This window comes from Zootoca vivipara, chromosome 5 (genome assembly GCF_963506605.1).
Source record: "Zootoca vivipara chromosome 5, rZooViv1.1, whole genome shotgun sequence".
NCBI classification, from domain to species: domain Eukaryota; kingdom Metazoa; phylum Chordata; class Lepidosauria; order Squamata; family Lacertidae; genus Zootoca; species Zootoca vivipara.
The window spans coordinates 69,950,742-69,968,873 of NC_083280.1; the positions used below are offsets into that span (position 1 = coordinate 69,950,742).

At 44.2% G+C, this 18,132-nt stretch overlaps 1 protein-coding gene across 4 annotated transcripts in view; it reads right to left on the bottom strand.

The window, feature by feature from the left end:
• Nucleotides 1–18,132, bottom strand: part of TBATA (thymus, brain and testes associated) — a 44,344-nt gene that overhangs the window by 14,666 nt on the left and 11,546 nt on the right. For all 4 annotated transcript variants that reach the window (XM_060274903.1, XM_060274902.1, XM_035138697.2 and 1 more), the window contains 8 exons: nucleotides 17,058–17,222; nucleotides 14,403–14,484; nucleotides 11,948–12,113; nucleotides 11,297–11,349; nucleotides 4,376–4,563; nucleotides 3,095–3,229; nucleotides 841–948; nucleotides 70–186 (listed from right to left, as the gene is read on the bottom strand). In XM_060274903.1, coding sequence (XP_060130886.1) covers nucleotides 70–186; nucleotides 841–948; nucleotides 3,095–3,229; nucleotides 4,376–4,563; nucleotides 11,297–11,349; nucleotides 11,948–12,113; nucleotides 14,403–14,484; nucleotides 17,058–17,222 — 1,014 coding nt within the window. The remainder of the gene's footprint in view (nucleotides 1–69; nucleotides 187–840; nucleotides 949–3,094; nucleotides 3,230–4,375; nucleotides 4,564–11,296; nucleotides 11,350–11,947; nucleotides 12,114–14,402; nucleotides 14,485–17,057; nucleotides 17,223–18,132) is intronic.

The window sequence follows — 18,132 nt, forward strand, 5'->3', positions numbered from 1 at the left end:
TTAGAGAAAGCTGGAAAATGGATAGAGAGGCAATTATCAAATGGAATGAAATGAAATGAATTGACTTGCCTTGTTAACAGAGCTGAATCCAAACTTTGTTCTTTTGCAGCCATGTAGGTCTTTTGTCTTCAGAACAGAATCCTTGGAGACTGTGTAGGTCACTGGGCAGCTCCCAGAAATGTCATCCTAAACAAGATAAATGGGAAAATTAGGAGTAGAATAGTTTTTGCTACATTAGTCCTGTTTGGTTCAAATGCCTTTTTTTACTATTCCAGTGATGGCGTTGACTGAGCATCACATGTACTGGGCTGGATCAGCTGTTTTCTGAATATGCTGCAGACTCCATCCAGATGATGCAATAAATGGGATTCTGGTGGGTTGACTCATCTGTAACATTGGGGGGGGGGTCTATGGCCCTCCAGCTTCCATCCACCATTGCAAAAGGGCAAGGAGGATGTTTTCCAAATTCCACGATTCCTACACAAGATGCACAAACGCTCTTTATTGATGCTGAAAGCACTTGGTGTTTGATTTTTTTGCAAACGTAAAAAGTGGAGTTGGCTACATGATCAGAACTGGCCAATTATAAAGTTGAGGGCACTATGAAATAAACTCCCACGGCGCTTCCTTAATCGTTGGCCTTATTTTGTGGTGGGTGAGAGCACTTTTTAGAAGACATAAAAAGGTGCTAGGTGTTCCAAATCTGATTACAGCTGTATAAGAGTACAAGGATATTCGCTGCTGCAGTGGAAAGAAAGGAAAGAAAGAAAGAAAGAAAGAAAGAAAGAAAGAAAGAAAGAAAGAAAGAAAGAAAGAAAGAAAGAAAGAGCCTTGTTTTACCTCAGTCACTGTCCCAGGTTGGGTCTGAAACTGGAGAAGGCTAACCAGGCCTCTCTTCAGTTCCAAAGTTAAGGGGCTTCCAGCTTTGTCTTCATAGATGCCTTCAATCTGCAAAGTGAAAGCAAGGCCATGAGGGGAGGGAATCCTGAGGGGGAAAAGTGACCAAGGACAGCAGAAAGAGGTGCATGAACTAAATGGTGTATGTGGACATCATTTCTCTTCCTCGTGGGCTATCAGCAGTTTGATAATGAGTAACAGCAGCATGAGGTAGGAAAATCTACTGGTGCTGCTTTTTTTGGCACCCATAAGAATGGTAGGAAAACTCAAAGCAATGACAGGAACCTTTGGAGTATCCCAGACATCTTTTCAGACAACAGAAGGATGAATTGTGACTCTCAGAGGTGAACAGGCCGTCCCAGGTCCAACACCACCGATAGAACTTATGCACCTCCTCAAAACAAAACGCTTTCCCAGCAAACTCAGTCCACACATTTCAGCTGTTAATTATCAAGCATTTAAGTCAGAGCTGTGTGGAAGCGGCCTCTCTAAATTCTGCGCCCCATTTGTGAGTAGGGGAATTTGGTGGGTGGGCTAAGTACACCACCAAATTTCTCCAGGGTGAGGAGAAATTCTCCAGTGGTTTCTCAACAGGGAGGTTTTCTTCTTGCAGTGGCAGTAGAACAACTCCCTCCCCCATCTATTCCCCGATGCTTCCTGCTTCAAGTTTCAGCAGTGGCAACTTAGTCACCATTTTGAACTCCCTGAACCTAGTATCATTCCAAGGCATGGTGAAGGTAAGTTAGTGACCACCCCCAAAAGAAAATGGTAGAAAGTGTTTGAAGAAAATTCTGCAGAGTACCATTCTTTTTCTGTGTTGTGGGTGTGAATGAGGGTGTGTGAGAGAGACACACAGAGAGAAAGTCTCAAATGTTTTTAGAAAAATGCAGTCTGGCCATTTTTGGCTCAGCTCTAGTTTCATTAAATGCAAGTGTGAACCACCCCATAGTGTGGTTGGTTTAATGTGAACCTGTGTCATTTGAAAAAGACATCATGGCCTTGTGCATCTCATGGTTTCATGTGTTTCGTTGGCTTCAAACCTCATAATCTGGTTTCTCTCTCCTTCCCATCAGGATGGTGGTTGTCTAGCCAAGGATACAGGACTGTGAAGCCAATACATCTATAATGAGCCTGGCGAAAGGGCCAATTATTCAATATCTGCAAAAGCAGGTCTAGCCAGCTGCATCTCTTCCAGGAAGTGTTGTTCACGCTGCTGAACATTTTAGTTGTATGTGCAGTAAGGGCGAAGCTGAGATGTTCTATTAACTTAATTTACAGCGTTAAAAGAGCGCCATCATTTACAAGCCTCTGGTCAATATCAGTGTATTGTAGTCACCATTAGCCCTATCCTATACTTTTAATTTTCTTTTTATGGAAAAGAAAAAATAGGTTTACATTTCAAGTTATATTTTATTACCCTTTTACAAGAGACATCTGAAGGCAGCCCTGTTTAGGGAAGTTTTTAATGTTTGTACTGTGTTTTTTTAATATTTGGTTCGGAGGCGCCCAGAGTGGCTGGGGAAACCCAGCCAGATGGGCGGGAAATAAATAAATAAAAAGCTTGCTTCGCCTCCGCACCTGGCATTGGCAGAGGGTTGGTTTAAATTATGTTTGAGGTGCCTTCCAACTCCATGAGTCTCAACAAGCAACACTATGCATACAATTATTACATTATGCATAGGTATTGGACACTGTACCCTGAAGCACATAAATTTGGTAAGATTCAGAAAAGGTAGACAAATAGATAATAAGTTATTTAAGAACTGGAACATCTTAAAATGTACACCGAAATACGAAAGCACAGGCTTCTGTTGTGTTCTTACGCAATATTAGTTCTATCCTATATTTATTGAGAAATATATCTGGCTGAAGCAGGTTGGGTAGTACAGTCACTTCCATCTCCTCCTCGGCTTGCACAAGTGCATTATTAGTGGTATTAATACCACCTGGCGTACTACCTGATACTACTTGGGCACTGCCAGTAGCCCATAGAAAGCTGTGCTTGTGGTTTCTGAAGGGAGCGTCCTCTTACCTCAGGCAAACGTTGACAATTGTCCGCCACTACTTGCTTTCTAATGACGACAATAAAAAGTATAAATATCCTTGTTGACGATGCTGGCTACCTTGCATGAAGCTGAAACTGGGGAGAAAAGTGAGCAAGCCTTTACCTCAAAAGGTCTGCCTCATATTAACATACCTTCCCATTTTTCCAATGCAGGAAAACGGGCTGCTCCAGTTCTGTAGTGTTCAGTGAAACTTGGGCAGGTTGATCGTTGTTACCAGTCTGACTCTTACTTCGTTCCAGGTCGTGATGGAATAGTAGGCCATGGATCTAAGTTCCCAAAATGAGCAGAAGAAAATTAAGACTTTTGCCCACCTCCCCAGTCCTTCATAGTTACAGCTGCTAATGGCCAACACCTTTGGGCCAGGAGGTCTGAAGGGGACCTCGTTTTCCCATCCCACAAGTTCATTGCAAATGCACCACACCGTGACGTCCCTCTCTTCTCCCAGCTGGAAGCAGTGGTGCTAAGTGTCTATAAACAGGACAGGTCTCCAAGACAGTATCTTTCGGTTGTTCTATATATCCAGAGCTAGCCTGAGGGAAAAGATCTGCATTTCTCTACTCCCCTTTTTAATAACAATGCTAATTATTTGCTTACCTTCCAAGTCCCGGGCTGCAGAATCCGGGACCGGCAGCCGTGTGACACCGGAAGTTGCGTCGACGTAACTTCCAATGTCGCTTTGCCCTTCTATGGGCACCAAAAATGGCCACCGCTGGCTTCAAAAGTAGCTTCTACGCATGACCGGAAGTGCGTTGACGCAACTTCCGGTGCCGGCACGCCCATCTATGGGCACCAAAAATGGTCGCGTCTACGCACTTCCGGTCATGCGTAGATGCAATTTTTGAAGCCGGCGGCAGCCATTTTTTGTGCCCATAGAAGGGCAAATCAGAAAAAAAATGGCCACCAGCAGGAGAAAATAACAGACAAAAACTGGAGACAAAGTGATACGGGGGACCACCGGGAAAAGGTAAGTAAAAACGGGGGTTTCCCGGGGAAAACGGGGTACTTGGCAGCTATGATTATTTGTCCAATCCCTTTTAAAAGCCATCTAAATTAGTGGACCTGAGCTCCCCTTCTGGCAAAGAATCCCATATCCCACTATGTGCTTGCAGTATATAAAATAATAAGCAACATTCTTTAGCTCGATGTCTGTGCAGATAGTGTTGGCAGGGAATGGGGAGGGATGTTGGTCGAGGCTGATCATTTCCACATCAACCTGAGTTATTGTTCAGACTAGGTGAACATTTCAAGTGAGCAATGTCAGTTCTATTGTGGAATAGAAGCCCAGCGGTAGCAGGAAGAAACATACAATCTGAACATGCTTAAAGAAATCTCTGGCGTTGGTTAGTAATGGAAAACCAGTGTTTCCCCCCTCAATAGTTTAAAACCCCTTGTAAGATGAGGACGTCACCAACTTGGACTTGGAGAAGGTGCTCCCCGGCATCGTTGAGATTTCTCCACAATGGATGCACATCAACCAGAGCTTCAGCCTGCAGCTTGCTTCCTTGCAAAGATGGCCTTGACAGATATCTTAGCTGGCCCCCCAATGAATAGCGGTACTGGTACAGGATTCCTGTCTTGAAAGATGGTGCCTCCAGGTTCTCTATAAAAGAGTCCTACACTGAAGTCACTTGAACACTTTTATTTCCCCCCAAAAAAATTATTTATTCATTTTTAAACAATACAAAATACAAAAAAATCACAAAATCAAAAAGAAAAAAGAAAAATATGTCAATTACAACAATCTTTCATTTTTACTTGACATTGTAGACTTCCTCAATTCCCCCCTCACTGGGTCAATTTTTAAATCCAGCTTAAGCCATTTTCATGTTATATCTTAAATCATTTTAACACATTTGTTTTCATTATCTCTCAATTGTTCCTAATCTATAAACATCAACTATCCTTAACCTATAATTCATCAATTATTCAAAATCAAAAATTATTTCCCCAACCATCTATCGTCTATTTCACCCCTTAGCCTAAAATTTATTCCCAAAAATTATCCATAAATTCAAACATTACTTCTTCTATCCTAATAACATTTATACACTTAGATCTAATTCAGCCCCCCCCCCCCCGGACTCGGAGTCTCCCAGACGATTCAGCCAGTTCCATAGGTCAATCCAGTTTTGGACCATCTTAATCAGTCAAAAAATAACATCCATTATTACTCCTCACCCCACTCCCACTCTGTCACAGCCTATCCACCACACTTCCCTCTTCGTTTCCTGCTGTCTCCCCATTCCTCTAACTGTTACACGATACCACCCATCTAATTTTCCGCTTTTCAATCCTTTCACAATTTTTGTTCCCCTTAGATTCTGACCCCAGTATGGATCCTGCTCTCCCCGCTCTCTCACTGGGAGGGCACTTGAACACTTTTAAATAAGATGCTGAGACTCAGCTGGTCCATGTGAGAAGGGAGGGCTGAATTGGTTGGAGGTGCTGGACCCCAAGAATACTGACCGGCTGAGCTCTCCCACCAACCTCACAAACCCATTTTGCTAAGGCAAGGTGACTTGGTCCCACATCACCCCAAGGACAGAATATCAAGCTCTTATCATGCGCACTGCACTGAGCACTGCAATTCCTTCTCATGCCATGAGCAGCTGGACACAGAGGTAGGAGAAAGTCATGCTGGCTGGCAGAAAAAGGACCAGCTAGATCAGGCATCTCCAAACTGCGGCCCTCCAGATGTTTTGGCCTACAACTCCCAGGATCCCTAGCTAACAGGACCAGTGGTCAGGAAAGATGGGAATTGTAGTCAAGCAGGCTCTGGAGAGCCACAGGTTCCCCACCCCTATTTTAAATAGACGAGATAACAATCATTGCTGAGATACCAGTATGACCAGTATGACCATGTCTGCAGGAAGATGCTCTTAGACCAGGCATCCCCAAACTGCGGCCTTCCAGATGTTTTGGCCTACAACTCCCATGAATTGTAGTCCAAAACCAAATGAGGGGAGGGAGGGAAGTCAAAGCTCGGCAGAGCATTGGGAATTAGAGATATGGGAATAATTGTTAAAAAGAAAAATTTGTGTGTGATGTATTTGTTTTTGAATGTTTTGTTTTGTTTATTTTTGTTTAATGTGTTTATTGTGTTTATTTGGAAAATTTAATAAATTGCTTTTTTAAAAAAAACCCAACAACATCTGGAGGGCTGAAGTTTGGGGATGCCTGTCTTAGATACTAATGGACACCAGCCCAATCCAGTTAGAGTTGATCATTTTCAATCCCCCTGTTCCTAATAGCTTTAAAAATATGTTTAATTTTGGCTGAGGTGTGCCACATCAGAATCATTTTAATACGGATCCTCTCCAATTTAAGCCACCATAAATTGTAGGGTTTAAAGATCCTCCTTGCCAAACACTAGGATGGTCCAATACGTTGTGTTATTAAAATGATTGTTGTTTTATATAACACGCCATCTGAACGCTCATAGCGCAGCTGGCGCTGTGGGTTAAACCACAGAGCCTAGGGCTTGCTGATCAGAAAGTTGGCGGTTCGAATCCCTGTGACGGGGTAAGCTCCCGTTGCTCAGTCCCAGCTTCTGCCAACCTAGCAGCTTTCGCACGTCAAAGTGCAAATAGATAAATAGCTACCGCTACAGCGGGAAGGTAAACGGCGTTTCCGTGCGCTGCTCTGGTTTGCCAGAAGCTGCTTTGTCATTCTGACCACATGACCTGGAAGCTGTACGCCAGCTCCCTCAGCCAATAACGCGAGATGAGCGCCGCAACCCCAGAGTCAGTCACGACTGGACCTAATGGTCAGGGGTCCCTTTACCTTTACCTTTAGAAACCTAGGTTATAGTTACATTTCATAACCCATTTCAATTTGGGATCCTTAATTCTGCAAAAAGTCCATAGCAGATCCAAGGATGGGGTTGCGGAGGGGGGGCAATAATCAGCTTTCCACTGACCATTTGGTAGCTAGGAAAGCTAAGTCATGTTTAAATACTTTCCGTGCTACTTAATTTCATATTTCCCACAAACATGTGGAAAACAACAGGTGCTCAGGGAAATTTGCAGGCAAGGCTCTGGGATCCGGGAGCCTGGATCTGAGTCACAAAGAGCTGCCCCTCAGGGTCCATTGGTTGATAGTTGCCATGCCAATAAATCGTACATAAATGGGACTGAGAAGGGGCTCCTTTTCACAGCTTCCCTCCTTTGAGCTTGAGAATCGCAACTAGCAAATAAGTTAACCAGGACTCACCTCAGTGAAATACTTTTCAGATTTCATGCCCTCCCCCCAAGCTTACCTTTTGCTGCAGAGGGAAAGAAAAAGAGAAGCAGCCAGCAGTATCTTGAAGCTGCCGGCGAGTTCATGGTGCAGATTGTGTACGCAAATCAAAATGTATGGATGGGCAGCGAATCCAAAAAGGGGGTGGGGAGAGTCCCCTCGAGCTGAGATTCACAATATATTGCGGCCAGCCCTGACTTGCTTCCTATCCCCAAATTACACATCACAGGGAAGGCAAATGATTAATCAGCAGCAGCAAAAGGTACTCAGGGCCTGGAATGTGCTGGATCAACATTTACCGAAGCTCTGAGGATGAATGCTGCAATGAACATTTGAAGTGGAGCCTTTGGAATCTGCTTGCCTGTTTTGCAGCCTTTCTATTCCCTACCCATCAGCCCCCATCTGTAAGAAAGTTCTGCAAAGGGGGCCCCTTCACCTTCCTCCTCCAGAGGGAAACTGACTGGAGGAAGCAGGCATAGCACTTAGAGGCAGCGCCTCTCTCTCTCCTCTTTACCAGCATCAAGGGGCTCAGTGTTCCAGCCTCTAAGATCAAGTTACTTCAAGGGCAGGCTGGGAGGGAGGGAGAAGCTTGGCTTTGTGAATGCACTTCTGGAGAAACGAGCACACACATGCATATGCATGCACAAACACAGCCAAACGAGATCCATTCTAGCTTGTATGAAGGGTTCCCTCAAGCTGAATTGAGTTGTTTGGGAGGAAATCATTCATGGGAGGACCCTTCGTAGTGAATGAAAGGCAGACCAGACACACTTCCTTTGCTTGGATAAAATTTGGCATCACTAATAGGGATCACATGGCAGCACAGAAAGTTTAGGTGTTTCCCTGACCCTGGGGGAACAGTCCCTTTGCAGAACAGGCTTTCCATCGCAGAGGAATGTGCCAAACTGCAAGCACTTTGCATCCTTGTTTCGCCTCAAGAACTGAACGGCTTCTGGAGGCAGGCAGGGGCATGTGTCGAATGTTTTTGCTCATCGTGGATTTATTGTTAAAGAGAATTCTACAGGCTGCCTTTAGAAACCCAACAGCAGCAACAACAAAACAATTCCGTACGTTATATACATGAATTTCATCAGCAAATTCCTGAGCAGGAGGAATCTGTCTCCCTGTCCTCTCCCCTTCACTCTAGTGCAGGCATCCCCAAACTGCGGCCCTCCAAATGTTTTGGCCTACAACTCCCATGATCCCTATCTAACAGGACCAGTGGTCGGGGAAGATGGGAATTGTAGTCCAAAACATCTGGAGGGCCGAAGTTTGGGGATGCCTGCTCTAGTCCATGGGGAGGCAAACTAAGGCCCGGGGGCTGCATCCATCCCAATTGCCTTCTAAATCTGGCCCACAGACGGTCTGGGAATCAGTGTGTTTTTACATGAGTAGAATGTGTCCGTTTATTTAAAATGCATCTCTGGGTTATTTGTGGGGCCCGCCTGGTGTTTTTATATGATATGAGTAGAATGTGTGCTTTTATTTAAAATGCATCTCTGGGTTATTTGTGGGGCATAGGAATTCATTCATCCCCCCCCCCCCCAAATAAACATAGTCTGGCCCCCCACAAGGTCTGAGGGACAGTGGACCGGCCCCCTGCTGAAAAAGTTTGCTGGCCCAAGACAGCCCAAACAGGTAACTAGAGCCTAGCTCTTTAGGAAAAGTTTCAGCTCCTCCACACCCATGACCATTCAGAGCACTAAGCAGCAGCCTCAAACAACTAGCTTTTTATTTTAAAAAAAACAAAGCTGCAGAATTTTGCAACATCTTAATTGCACTCCTACTACCGGTATGGTCATTAAAAAGCAAGCAAACAAGCAAACAAACAGCAGTGTGGAGATGGAATGCAAATTGTTCCAAGAGAGGAAATAATTAATTGAGGCATTTAAAGGCCTCTCTAAAAGCCTTGACATACTACCAACTATCAAAGAAGGAATGAAAGGCTCTGAGTCCTTGTCTCAAAGTGTTTCTAAAGAAGCCCTTTTCCTTGCAGCATTGTTGCCATCGGGTGAGTAGCAGGAAGGGTAACACTATAAACTGGAGCAGCAAGTGTAGTCGCATCAGGAGGAAGGTTTCTTTCTAATTGGTTTGGTCTGATTGGTTTTGCTTTTCATCTGCAGAGGGGTGAAACTGGAGAACCTCTGCAGAGCCGATGTGAACTGAAAATGGAAAGCACAAATGGTACGGTTTGGTTAATGTGTTTCCAGTGGATATATGAGAACCAGAGATTATGGCCACATTTTTGTAACCCCCCCTGCCCAAATTTGCTACCCTAAACACTATAAAAGGCATACCACCAGGCTTCCAAACCTCCTTTGGACAACTAGGTAGCATATTATGAATGATGACTGGTTGCTTGCATCCACCGAAGTAAGCCAGAATCAGAAGAGAATTCAATAAGGCTATATAAATATGAAGTGGAAAGTAAAGATAATCCAAGTTAACTTGGTGCCTGAGGTCAAAGATAAAAAAGGCCCACTCAGTTGTGTGTGGGGACAGGGAAGCAGCAATAGGCAATTTCTCACCCTTTTAATTGTGTTCAAAATATATATGAAGTATGAAGAAGTCCCCTCAAACTGTCCAACAGTAAGGCCAGAACTGCCTAAAACCTAAACTTGAGACCAAAATGCTGGGAAGTGCTCAGGAAAAGTAATCTGCAGGAGAAATTTGGGTAAATTTTGTTAGCAGCAGAACAGTAAAGTATCATTCCATTTCAATGAAGGATCAGGGAGCCTGCTATTTAAAAGCAGGTCACAGTCACCGGTCGTCCAGTAAAGGAACGTTAATTACAGATATCTATCAAGTCCATAACGGTGTTTCCGTGTGCTGCTCTGGTTTGCCAGAAGCAGTTTTGTCATGCTGGCCACATGACCTGGAAGCTGTAGGCCGGCTCCCTCGGCCAATAATGCGAGATGAGCGCGCAACCCCAGAGTCGGTCACGACTGGACCTAATGGTCAGGGGTCCCTTTACCTTTACCTTATCAAGTCCATAGGAAGCATGCATGGCTAATTTTCTTTCTCCAGTTGCTGGTTACGAAATATCAAGTCATGTCCTATGTCTAGGAGCATTGCTGACTTTGACTGGGCTCACCGCCACGACAGAAAACACAAACAGAAAAACCTTGCTTAAGTCAAAGATCACTTTGATAAACCTGAAGTTTTTTGAGGAAGTGCCAGCATCTTTTCCTTTCCTGGATGCAGCTCAGCAAAGGCTTGACTTCACATAGGCCCTAGGTGAGAACACCTTGCATCTTTAGAAATACAGGAAATGATTGTGCCATCCATTTCGTAATGTATATAAGTCCTGCTGTAATTATATGTCAGGAGGGCACGATGTTGGCTCTCCGTGTGGTTCAGCATGCACAAAGCAGGCATGAAGCATGATTCCACATTGAGTGCTTACACAATACATAAGCAGTCCTGCTCCTCCACCTTAAGGTATTTCACTGAGCCTAAGGAGCCGCATATGCATACCCTGTGCAGATGGCCTCATATGAAATAGTTTGATGGGAACATGTTGGAAGCTGAGCTGCGTAATCGGGCACTGCCCTTGGCTTATCCTGAGGCGAGATTGGCTCGACTCAACCCACCTGAAGCACATCCAGCAACTAATTTCCTGCTTAAGATCCCTACATAGGACCTTTCCACTGGTTGCTGCAGGGACATCTACTTTGAATCATAGAGTTGGAAGAGACTACAAGGGCCATCCAGTCCAACCCCCTGCCAAGCAGGAAACACCATCAAAGCATTCCTGACAGATGGCTGTCAAGCCTCCGCTTAAAGACCTCCAAAGAAGGAGACTCCACCACACTCCTTGGCAGCAAATTCCATTGTCGAACAGCTCTTACTGTCAGGAAGTTCTTCTAGGTGGAATCTTCTTTCTTGTAGCTTGAATCCATTGCTCTGTGTCTGCTTCTCTGGAGCAGCAGAAAACAACCTTTCACCCTCTTCTATATGACATCCTTTTATATAATTGAACATGGCTATCATATCACCCTTAACCTTCTCTTCTCGTACTTAATGCCTTGCATTTTCCAGTGAAAACATAGGATTTTCTACCGGGTTTTTTGTGTTGTTGGTTTTTTTTTTACCTGGCTTTTCTTCTTCTGGGATAGGTTCTTGTTTTTGTCTCATAACAGACAGCCTGCAACAAAATAAACCAGGGCCAACATGATTATAAGAGAAGCTATGCACCTTGACCAACATTTCTGGCATGACAACAGAGGACTGGCAAGGACTACTTTTGTCATTTTTTGATCATCTTTGACTATCTGTTCATCTTCAGCATTTGCATAGCCCTTTAAATGGTTTCTTTCCAGCAGGAATGATGCTGGGGAGACTTTAGCAATCCGCTGACTGTGTCCCTAATGTTCATGCTATTGTAACATACAACAAGTGGGTTTGAAGTTCTATTGGAAGTAGATAATAATAATAATAATAATAATAATAATAATAATAATAATAAGGAGAAAGTATTAATTGTAGCCCATCCTAGCCACTTGTCCCAGTCTCTCTGGGCAGCTAGTAGCCATTGATAGCTTTACCCTGCATGAATTTGTCTCGACCTCTTTTAAAACCATCCAAGTTGCTTCCTAGCACTACCTCTTGTGGGCATGAATTCCATGATTTAAGTTTGTGCTGTGTCAAGAAGTACTTTTCCCCATAACATGTCCAGTTATTTTCTGTAATATGCAACAGAAATTCATTTTAGCAAACATTCAAAGGACTTGCAAAGAGGGCACCTGGATACATGATTTCTCCCAAGGCTGTGTGGTTTGGAGGCAAATCCTGAGGCATCTGGGGGCAACTGTGGCGGAAGTCTCTCTTCCATGCCTGAGGTCAGCTCCTGGGGATCAAGATGTAAATTGGCAGTTGCTGTCTGCAACAATCCCATGACAAGGTCCTTTTCTGCAGGGAGAGGAGAGGACATGCTTTAGGAAACAAAATATCTCACCTGCACAGTTTTAAGGTAAAATAAATAGGTTTGTCCCAGCTGCCCTTCTTTTTTTCTGCATGCACTTTCACATATACCATAAATAAGAATTATCCTACAAGTTATCATTCCCATATAAAACTATCAGTTTGTAAATAACCACATGAACCTGCCCAGACCTTGAGATATTTGAGGTGGATCTAGATAGAGCAGGGTTTCCCAAACTTGGGTTTCCAGCTGTTTTTGGACTACAACTCACATCTTCCCTAGCTAGCAGGACCAGTGGTGTGCGGTGATGGGAACTGTAGCCCAAAAGCTGGAGACCCAAGTTTTGGAAACTCTGAGGGTTGGTGATGAGAGAACAGGCCTTCTCTGTAGTAGCCTCTCGTTGACATGAGTCAACCAATCTGGGCTGCATCAATAGGAGTATAGCATCTAGATCAAGGGAAGTAATAGTACCACTGTATTCTGCTCTGGTCAGACCTCACCTGGAGTACTGTGTCCAGTTCTGGGCACCACAGTTCAAGAAGGATACTGACAAGCTGGAACGTGTCCAGAAGAGGGCAACCAAAATGGTCAAAGGCCTGGAAACAATGCCTTATGAGGAACGGCTTAGGGAGCTGGGTATGATTAGCCTGGAGAAGAGAAAGTTAAGGGGTGAAATGGTAGCCATGTTCAAATATATAAAAGGATGTCATATTTCTGCTGCTCCAGAGAAGTGGACACGGAGCAATGGATTCAAACTACAAGAAAGAAGATTCCACCTAAACTTCCTGACAGTAAGAGCTGTTCGCCAGTGGAGTGTGGTGGAGTCTCCTTCTTTGGAGGTCTTTAAGCAGATGCTTGACAGGCATATGTCAAGAATGCTTTGATGGTGTTTCCTGCTTGGCAGGGGATTGGACTGGATGGCCCTTGTGGTCTCTTCCAACTCTATGATGGAATGCTCTCCTCAGGGAGGCCTGACTGGCACAAACTTTGTCATCATTTCAGCATCCGGCAAAGACATACTTGTTTCCCCAGGCATTTGGGCAACACTGGTGATAGGACTGTGCTTAATAACGATTTTGTTATTGCATTTTCACTTTGGCTGTAAATCACTTGGGGACTTCCTTAGAGGAAGTGTTGTACAGGTTTAACATACCTGAACCACACGTTATTCCTACGTTGCTAATTTAGGTGCATATCTAGGAATCTAATTTATTATGTTTCTTTATTCATCATGCACGGTCATAAACTGCTAAGTCACAAAAAGGGTGATGTGCCTAAGACACAAATAAAACAACATAAACTTAATAAAACAAAGAAAACTGTTCATAATACGCAGATTGCACACAGCTGAGTGACAAAACCTGAATGAATAAAAAAGCTTTAAGTGCCTGATACTTAATAGTGAGGGTGTCTGCTTAATATCAGTTGGGAGTTTCATGGTTTTGGCACCGTCACTGTTAAGTGACCTATTCCTGGTAGTTCCACCATGCACCACTGGCAAAAGTGTCATTCCTAATGATCTAATGGTCTGGCAAAGCTATATGGAGTGTGGTGGTCCAGCAGGTAAAGTGTTTGACCTGGTGGCAAATTGGCAGCCAGGGCAGACCTTTCAGCAGAGGTGATGTGTGCAGTCTCCATGGCCCACCTCCATGGGGTGGAGGAAGGGGAGTGCTGTGAGGGCGGGCCGCCCTGGGTGTCACCACTGAGGGGGGTGACAAACTGCCAGGCGGCACTCACGGTGGGGTATGCAGCGTGCCTGAGCCACGCATCTCTCCTGGGAGTGATGCAGTGGCATGAGCGCTCACAGGCTCCATGCTGCCACAAACGGTCCGCCTGCTGCCTCCCCCCAACTGTAGGGTGGTTGAATTCTGCACTAGCTGCAGCTCCCAGGCCAGTCCTAAGGGTGCCACCACACAGAGCGCATTGCAGTAATCCACGGTACCAATGCATGGACCACATTGGCTGGGCTATATAATCTGCAAATGAGACATAGCTGGAAACAGTGGCCAGAAAATCAGGACTTACTGCAGCAACTTGTCAGCTGCACATTCTGCTGCAACCCCTGGCTGCTGTTTTGTTGTAATGTGTGGAGAGGCCTATGCTTCAAGGGGGCATTGCAAACATGCTGCATGCCCTGAGGGTTTCAATGCATTTGACAACCCACTGAGCTGGAATTATGTAACAGGTGTTAACAGGGGGAGATGGTTGATAACAAAGTGGAGATAATCCACATTTCCAAAGGCTTTTGCTCCTTGCAGGCTCTGCATGCACCTTACCCCTCTGCCCAGCCATGAGCAGCCATTGCTGAATCGCAGTCAAGGAGTCTGTCTGCAGGATCTGACAGAGCAGCTCCAAAATCTGTTGGCGGAAGAGGACAGTGGGAAAGTGTCAGCACAACCGGGGTCGGAGTGACATTGAAACAAACAACGGGGTCAAGAGGGTATACACACAGGCTTATCTCGGTAATTTTTATACTGGTGAGAACTTTGCCCTACGTTACCATTTGTCGCTCCTATGGTGCAATCTCCCCACGCCTCTCCTGCAGTCCCAGGCAGGGGTCAGAATGAGGACGCTGGTCGAACCCTTGGTGGGCTTCCATTTATAGCTAGTAGCTTGCAGGCAGCAAGGTATGGAGACCTATCTTAGGATAATTAGGGTTGCCATGTGTCCTCTTTTTCAGGGGTAAAATTTGAGACTAATTGCATTTATTTGCTTTGAATGGTCGTCATAGTGTCCTCTTTTTTTGCTCTTCAAAATATGGCAACCCTAGAATGCTTAGGTGTTCCAGTAAAGGTCCTGGGAACTTTTACTTGGTGTTGGGGAGTAACATAATGCCATGGGCAGTGTGAGATCTTCCCTGTTGCCACCACACTCCCCTTAGGGCCACTCAATCCCTAGACAAGTGTACTTTCCAAGAGTCCAAAGCAAACGCTTGCCCAGAGCCCAAGGCATAGCTTGCTTTTCTCTGTCAAACCCTCCCCAAGCACACATGCAGCGTGAGCCAAGTAGAAATATCCCTAACCCTAACCCAGTACCCCGACACCAACTTTATGAAGTTGATTAAGAATAAAAGAGGCAATAAGAGGACAAACATAGGCTGTTGCTTCGGGAACAGAACAAAAGGAATCTTTATGTTCAAATCTCTCCAACCTATCACTGCTACTTATAAGCTTCAGGTCTCCGCATGTATAGTTTCTGATCCAGGTGGGCCTTGGTTGACAGGTGGTTGTGGCCTGCCAATAACCATAGCTGCCAAGTTTTCCCTTTTCTCGCGAGGAAGCCTATTCAGCATAAGGGAAAATCCCTTTAAAAAAGGGATAACTTGGCAGCTATGCAATAACTAGCCAGTCAAGTCCATCAGGGAGATGCCTCGAGATCTTTTGGAAGTTGGGAGATGGGCTATGGAAAAGTTGACTAAGGCCAGTTTCCCCCAGTTCTACCAGACGAAATCTATTTGTGTATTCAAGAGGAGAGACCAGAACTCTCGGGGGGGGGGGATGGAGAATAGGATCTTAGCACGCAGCCGGCCTGGGTTACACAGCCTAGCAAAAAGTTGTGTCATATGAATTTCCGTTCTGTTTGGGCACTCACTCTGCATAGGGTGCTCAGAAAGTGGCTACTGTATTCAGAACCAGGTTTTTTTCTTTTCAAAGTGCAAAGAGCAACTGTGTGTTTCTCTGAATTGGATACATTCCCATTTTTTTTTTTGGTTCAAATTTCCCACTGAGAATAATCACAGTTATTCTCTCACGGGTGCTGTCTCAGGCACTGGTGACTTCAGAGCTGGATTACTACAATGCACTTTATGTGGGGCTTCCCTCATGCTTGACCTGAAGCTGAAGGCAGGAGTGAGTCCTTGTCAGCATATTTTGCCTCTGCTCAGAGTTCTGCACTAGTTGCCCATTTGCTGCTGGGCCAAGTTCAGTGTGTTACTATTGGCCCTTAACAGCTTGGGACAGTTTACCTGAAGGATCACTTTAATCTCTATAAGCACATGCAGCTGCTTGGATTTGTGAAACTGGCACTCTTACCAATGCCATATAATACTCATTCCAGAATTGTAAGAAATCAATCCTTTAGTTCAGCAGCATCTACACCAAGCACCCCCAAACTTCGGCCCTCCAGATGTTTTGGACTACAATTCCTATCATCCCTGACCACTGGTCCTGTTAGCTAGGGATCATGGTAGTTGTAGTTCCAAAACATCTGGAGGGCCGCAGTTTGGGGATGCCTGATCTACACTTTGGACCCCCTCACCTATTGACACCAGACAAGTTCCTTTGCTGTACTCTTTTCAGAACTTGTTTAAAACATTGTTGTTTAGGCAAACTACATGTGCTTATCTCTTTTTTGGTTACTGTTCATTTTAATAATCTTTTGAATGTTTTTAAATACCTGTTTTTAACTGTTTTTAAATTAATGTTTTGTAATCCACTTAGATTTCTTACAACCAAATGGTGTGTGTGTGTGTGTGTGTGTATATATATATATATATATACACACACACACACACACACACACACACACATATATATCTGGGCACTTTGCTGCTTTCATAACTCCCCCCCCCCAAAGCAAATGAAATATAACATAACAATCATACAGTGTGTGTGTGTGTTAGCTATCTGCTTTATCAGATTTAATTTCTAATCCATTCTGAGCAGAAACTGTTCTTATTATTCCATCAATTATCAAATTTAATTTATAATCAGTTCTGAGCAGAAACTTTTCTTATTACTCCATCAATTAATTTCCAGGAAAATAGTTGTAATTGGTTGGTGGTACAGAAGAAGAAGAAGAAGAAGAAGAAGAAGAAGAAAAAGAAGAAGAAGAAGAAGAAGAAGAAGAAGAAGAAGAAGAAGAAGAAGAAGAAGAAGAAGAAGAAGAAGAAGAAGGGTCTGTTTGCCCCATTTTTTCCATGCATGGCTTACTATAAGTTCTTGGTCCCGGAAGAGCATGGTCGCATCCTTGCCTTTATTCTTGGCATTGTTCCTGTGCAAATGGCGGGACGAATGGCAAGCTGTAGCTCGAGAGGGAGGTGGGATAAGACGTCCTGTTTCTTCTGAGTATTGTGTCTCCCTCCGAGACTTTTCTGCCTTAAAATACAACAACAAGCTACAGTAGAGGAACTGAATATGGAAGAGCAAGTAAGACACAAAATATTGCAATGTAGAGTGCTCCTGTCCAGACTCGTAAGCCAGCCATACCCTCTTTCAGGATACGCCATTCCATTCCATTCCATTCCTGCTCAGGTTTTCCTTTCCCACCTGCTCTCATTTGTCAATCAGCATTCCATGTCTGTTCAACATGCTCTGATCTTGCTGAGTTGAGTTTGCAGTCTGCCCCAAATTCACTATTTGCATATATTACAGCAAATTAATTCTCTGAGTATGGATCTGATAAGGAACCTTTGATTTGGACATATACTCAGGAGCCTATTTTTGCTACAGTAAAGGAAACACATTTCTTAAGAAACCATTGTGAATGCATTTTGGCCACATTTAAAGTGCTCTCATACCATTTTAACAGTCACTGCTTCCCCCAAAGAATCCTGGGAACTGTAGATTGTTAAGGGTGCTGAAAGTCCTTAAGAGACTTCTATTCCGCTTACAGAACTATAGTTCCCAGAGTCTCCTGGGAAGAGAAATGGACTGTTAAATCAGTCTGAGAGGGGAATAGGGGTCCCCCAGGAATCTTTGGGGGAAGCCACAACTGCTAAATGTTGTAATAGTGATTTAAAGGTGTAGCCTTTCAATATGCAGAAAATTTACATAGGGCTCCAAAATATGACATGGGAAAAGTACTAGATGTTGAAATCAAAATAACCCATCCTTATTTATAGCTGAGGCTTGTGAGCCATCTACTGGTGACCAACAGTGTATATGTGTGAGAGAGATTTGTAATGACTTTTAGTTAAACATGATTGAGTGATTGATTGATTGATTGATTGGTGTTGCATGAGTGAGTGTGTGTGTGTGTGTGTGTGTGTGTGTGAGAGAGAGAGAG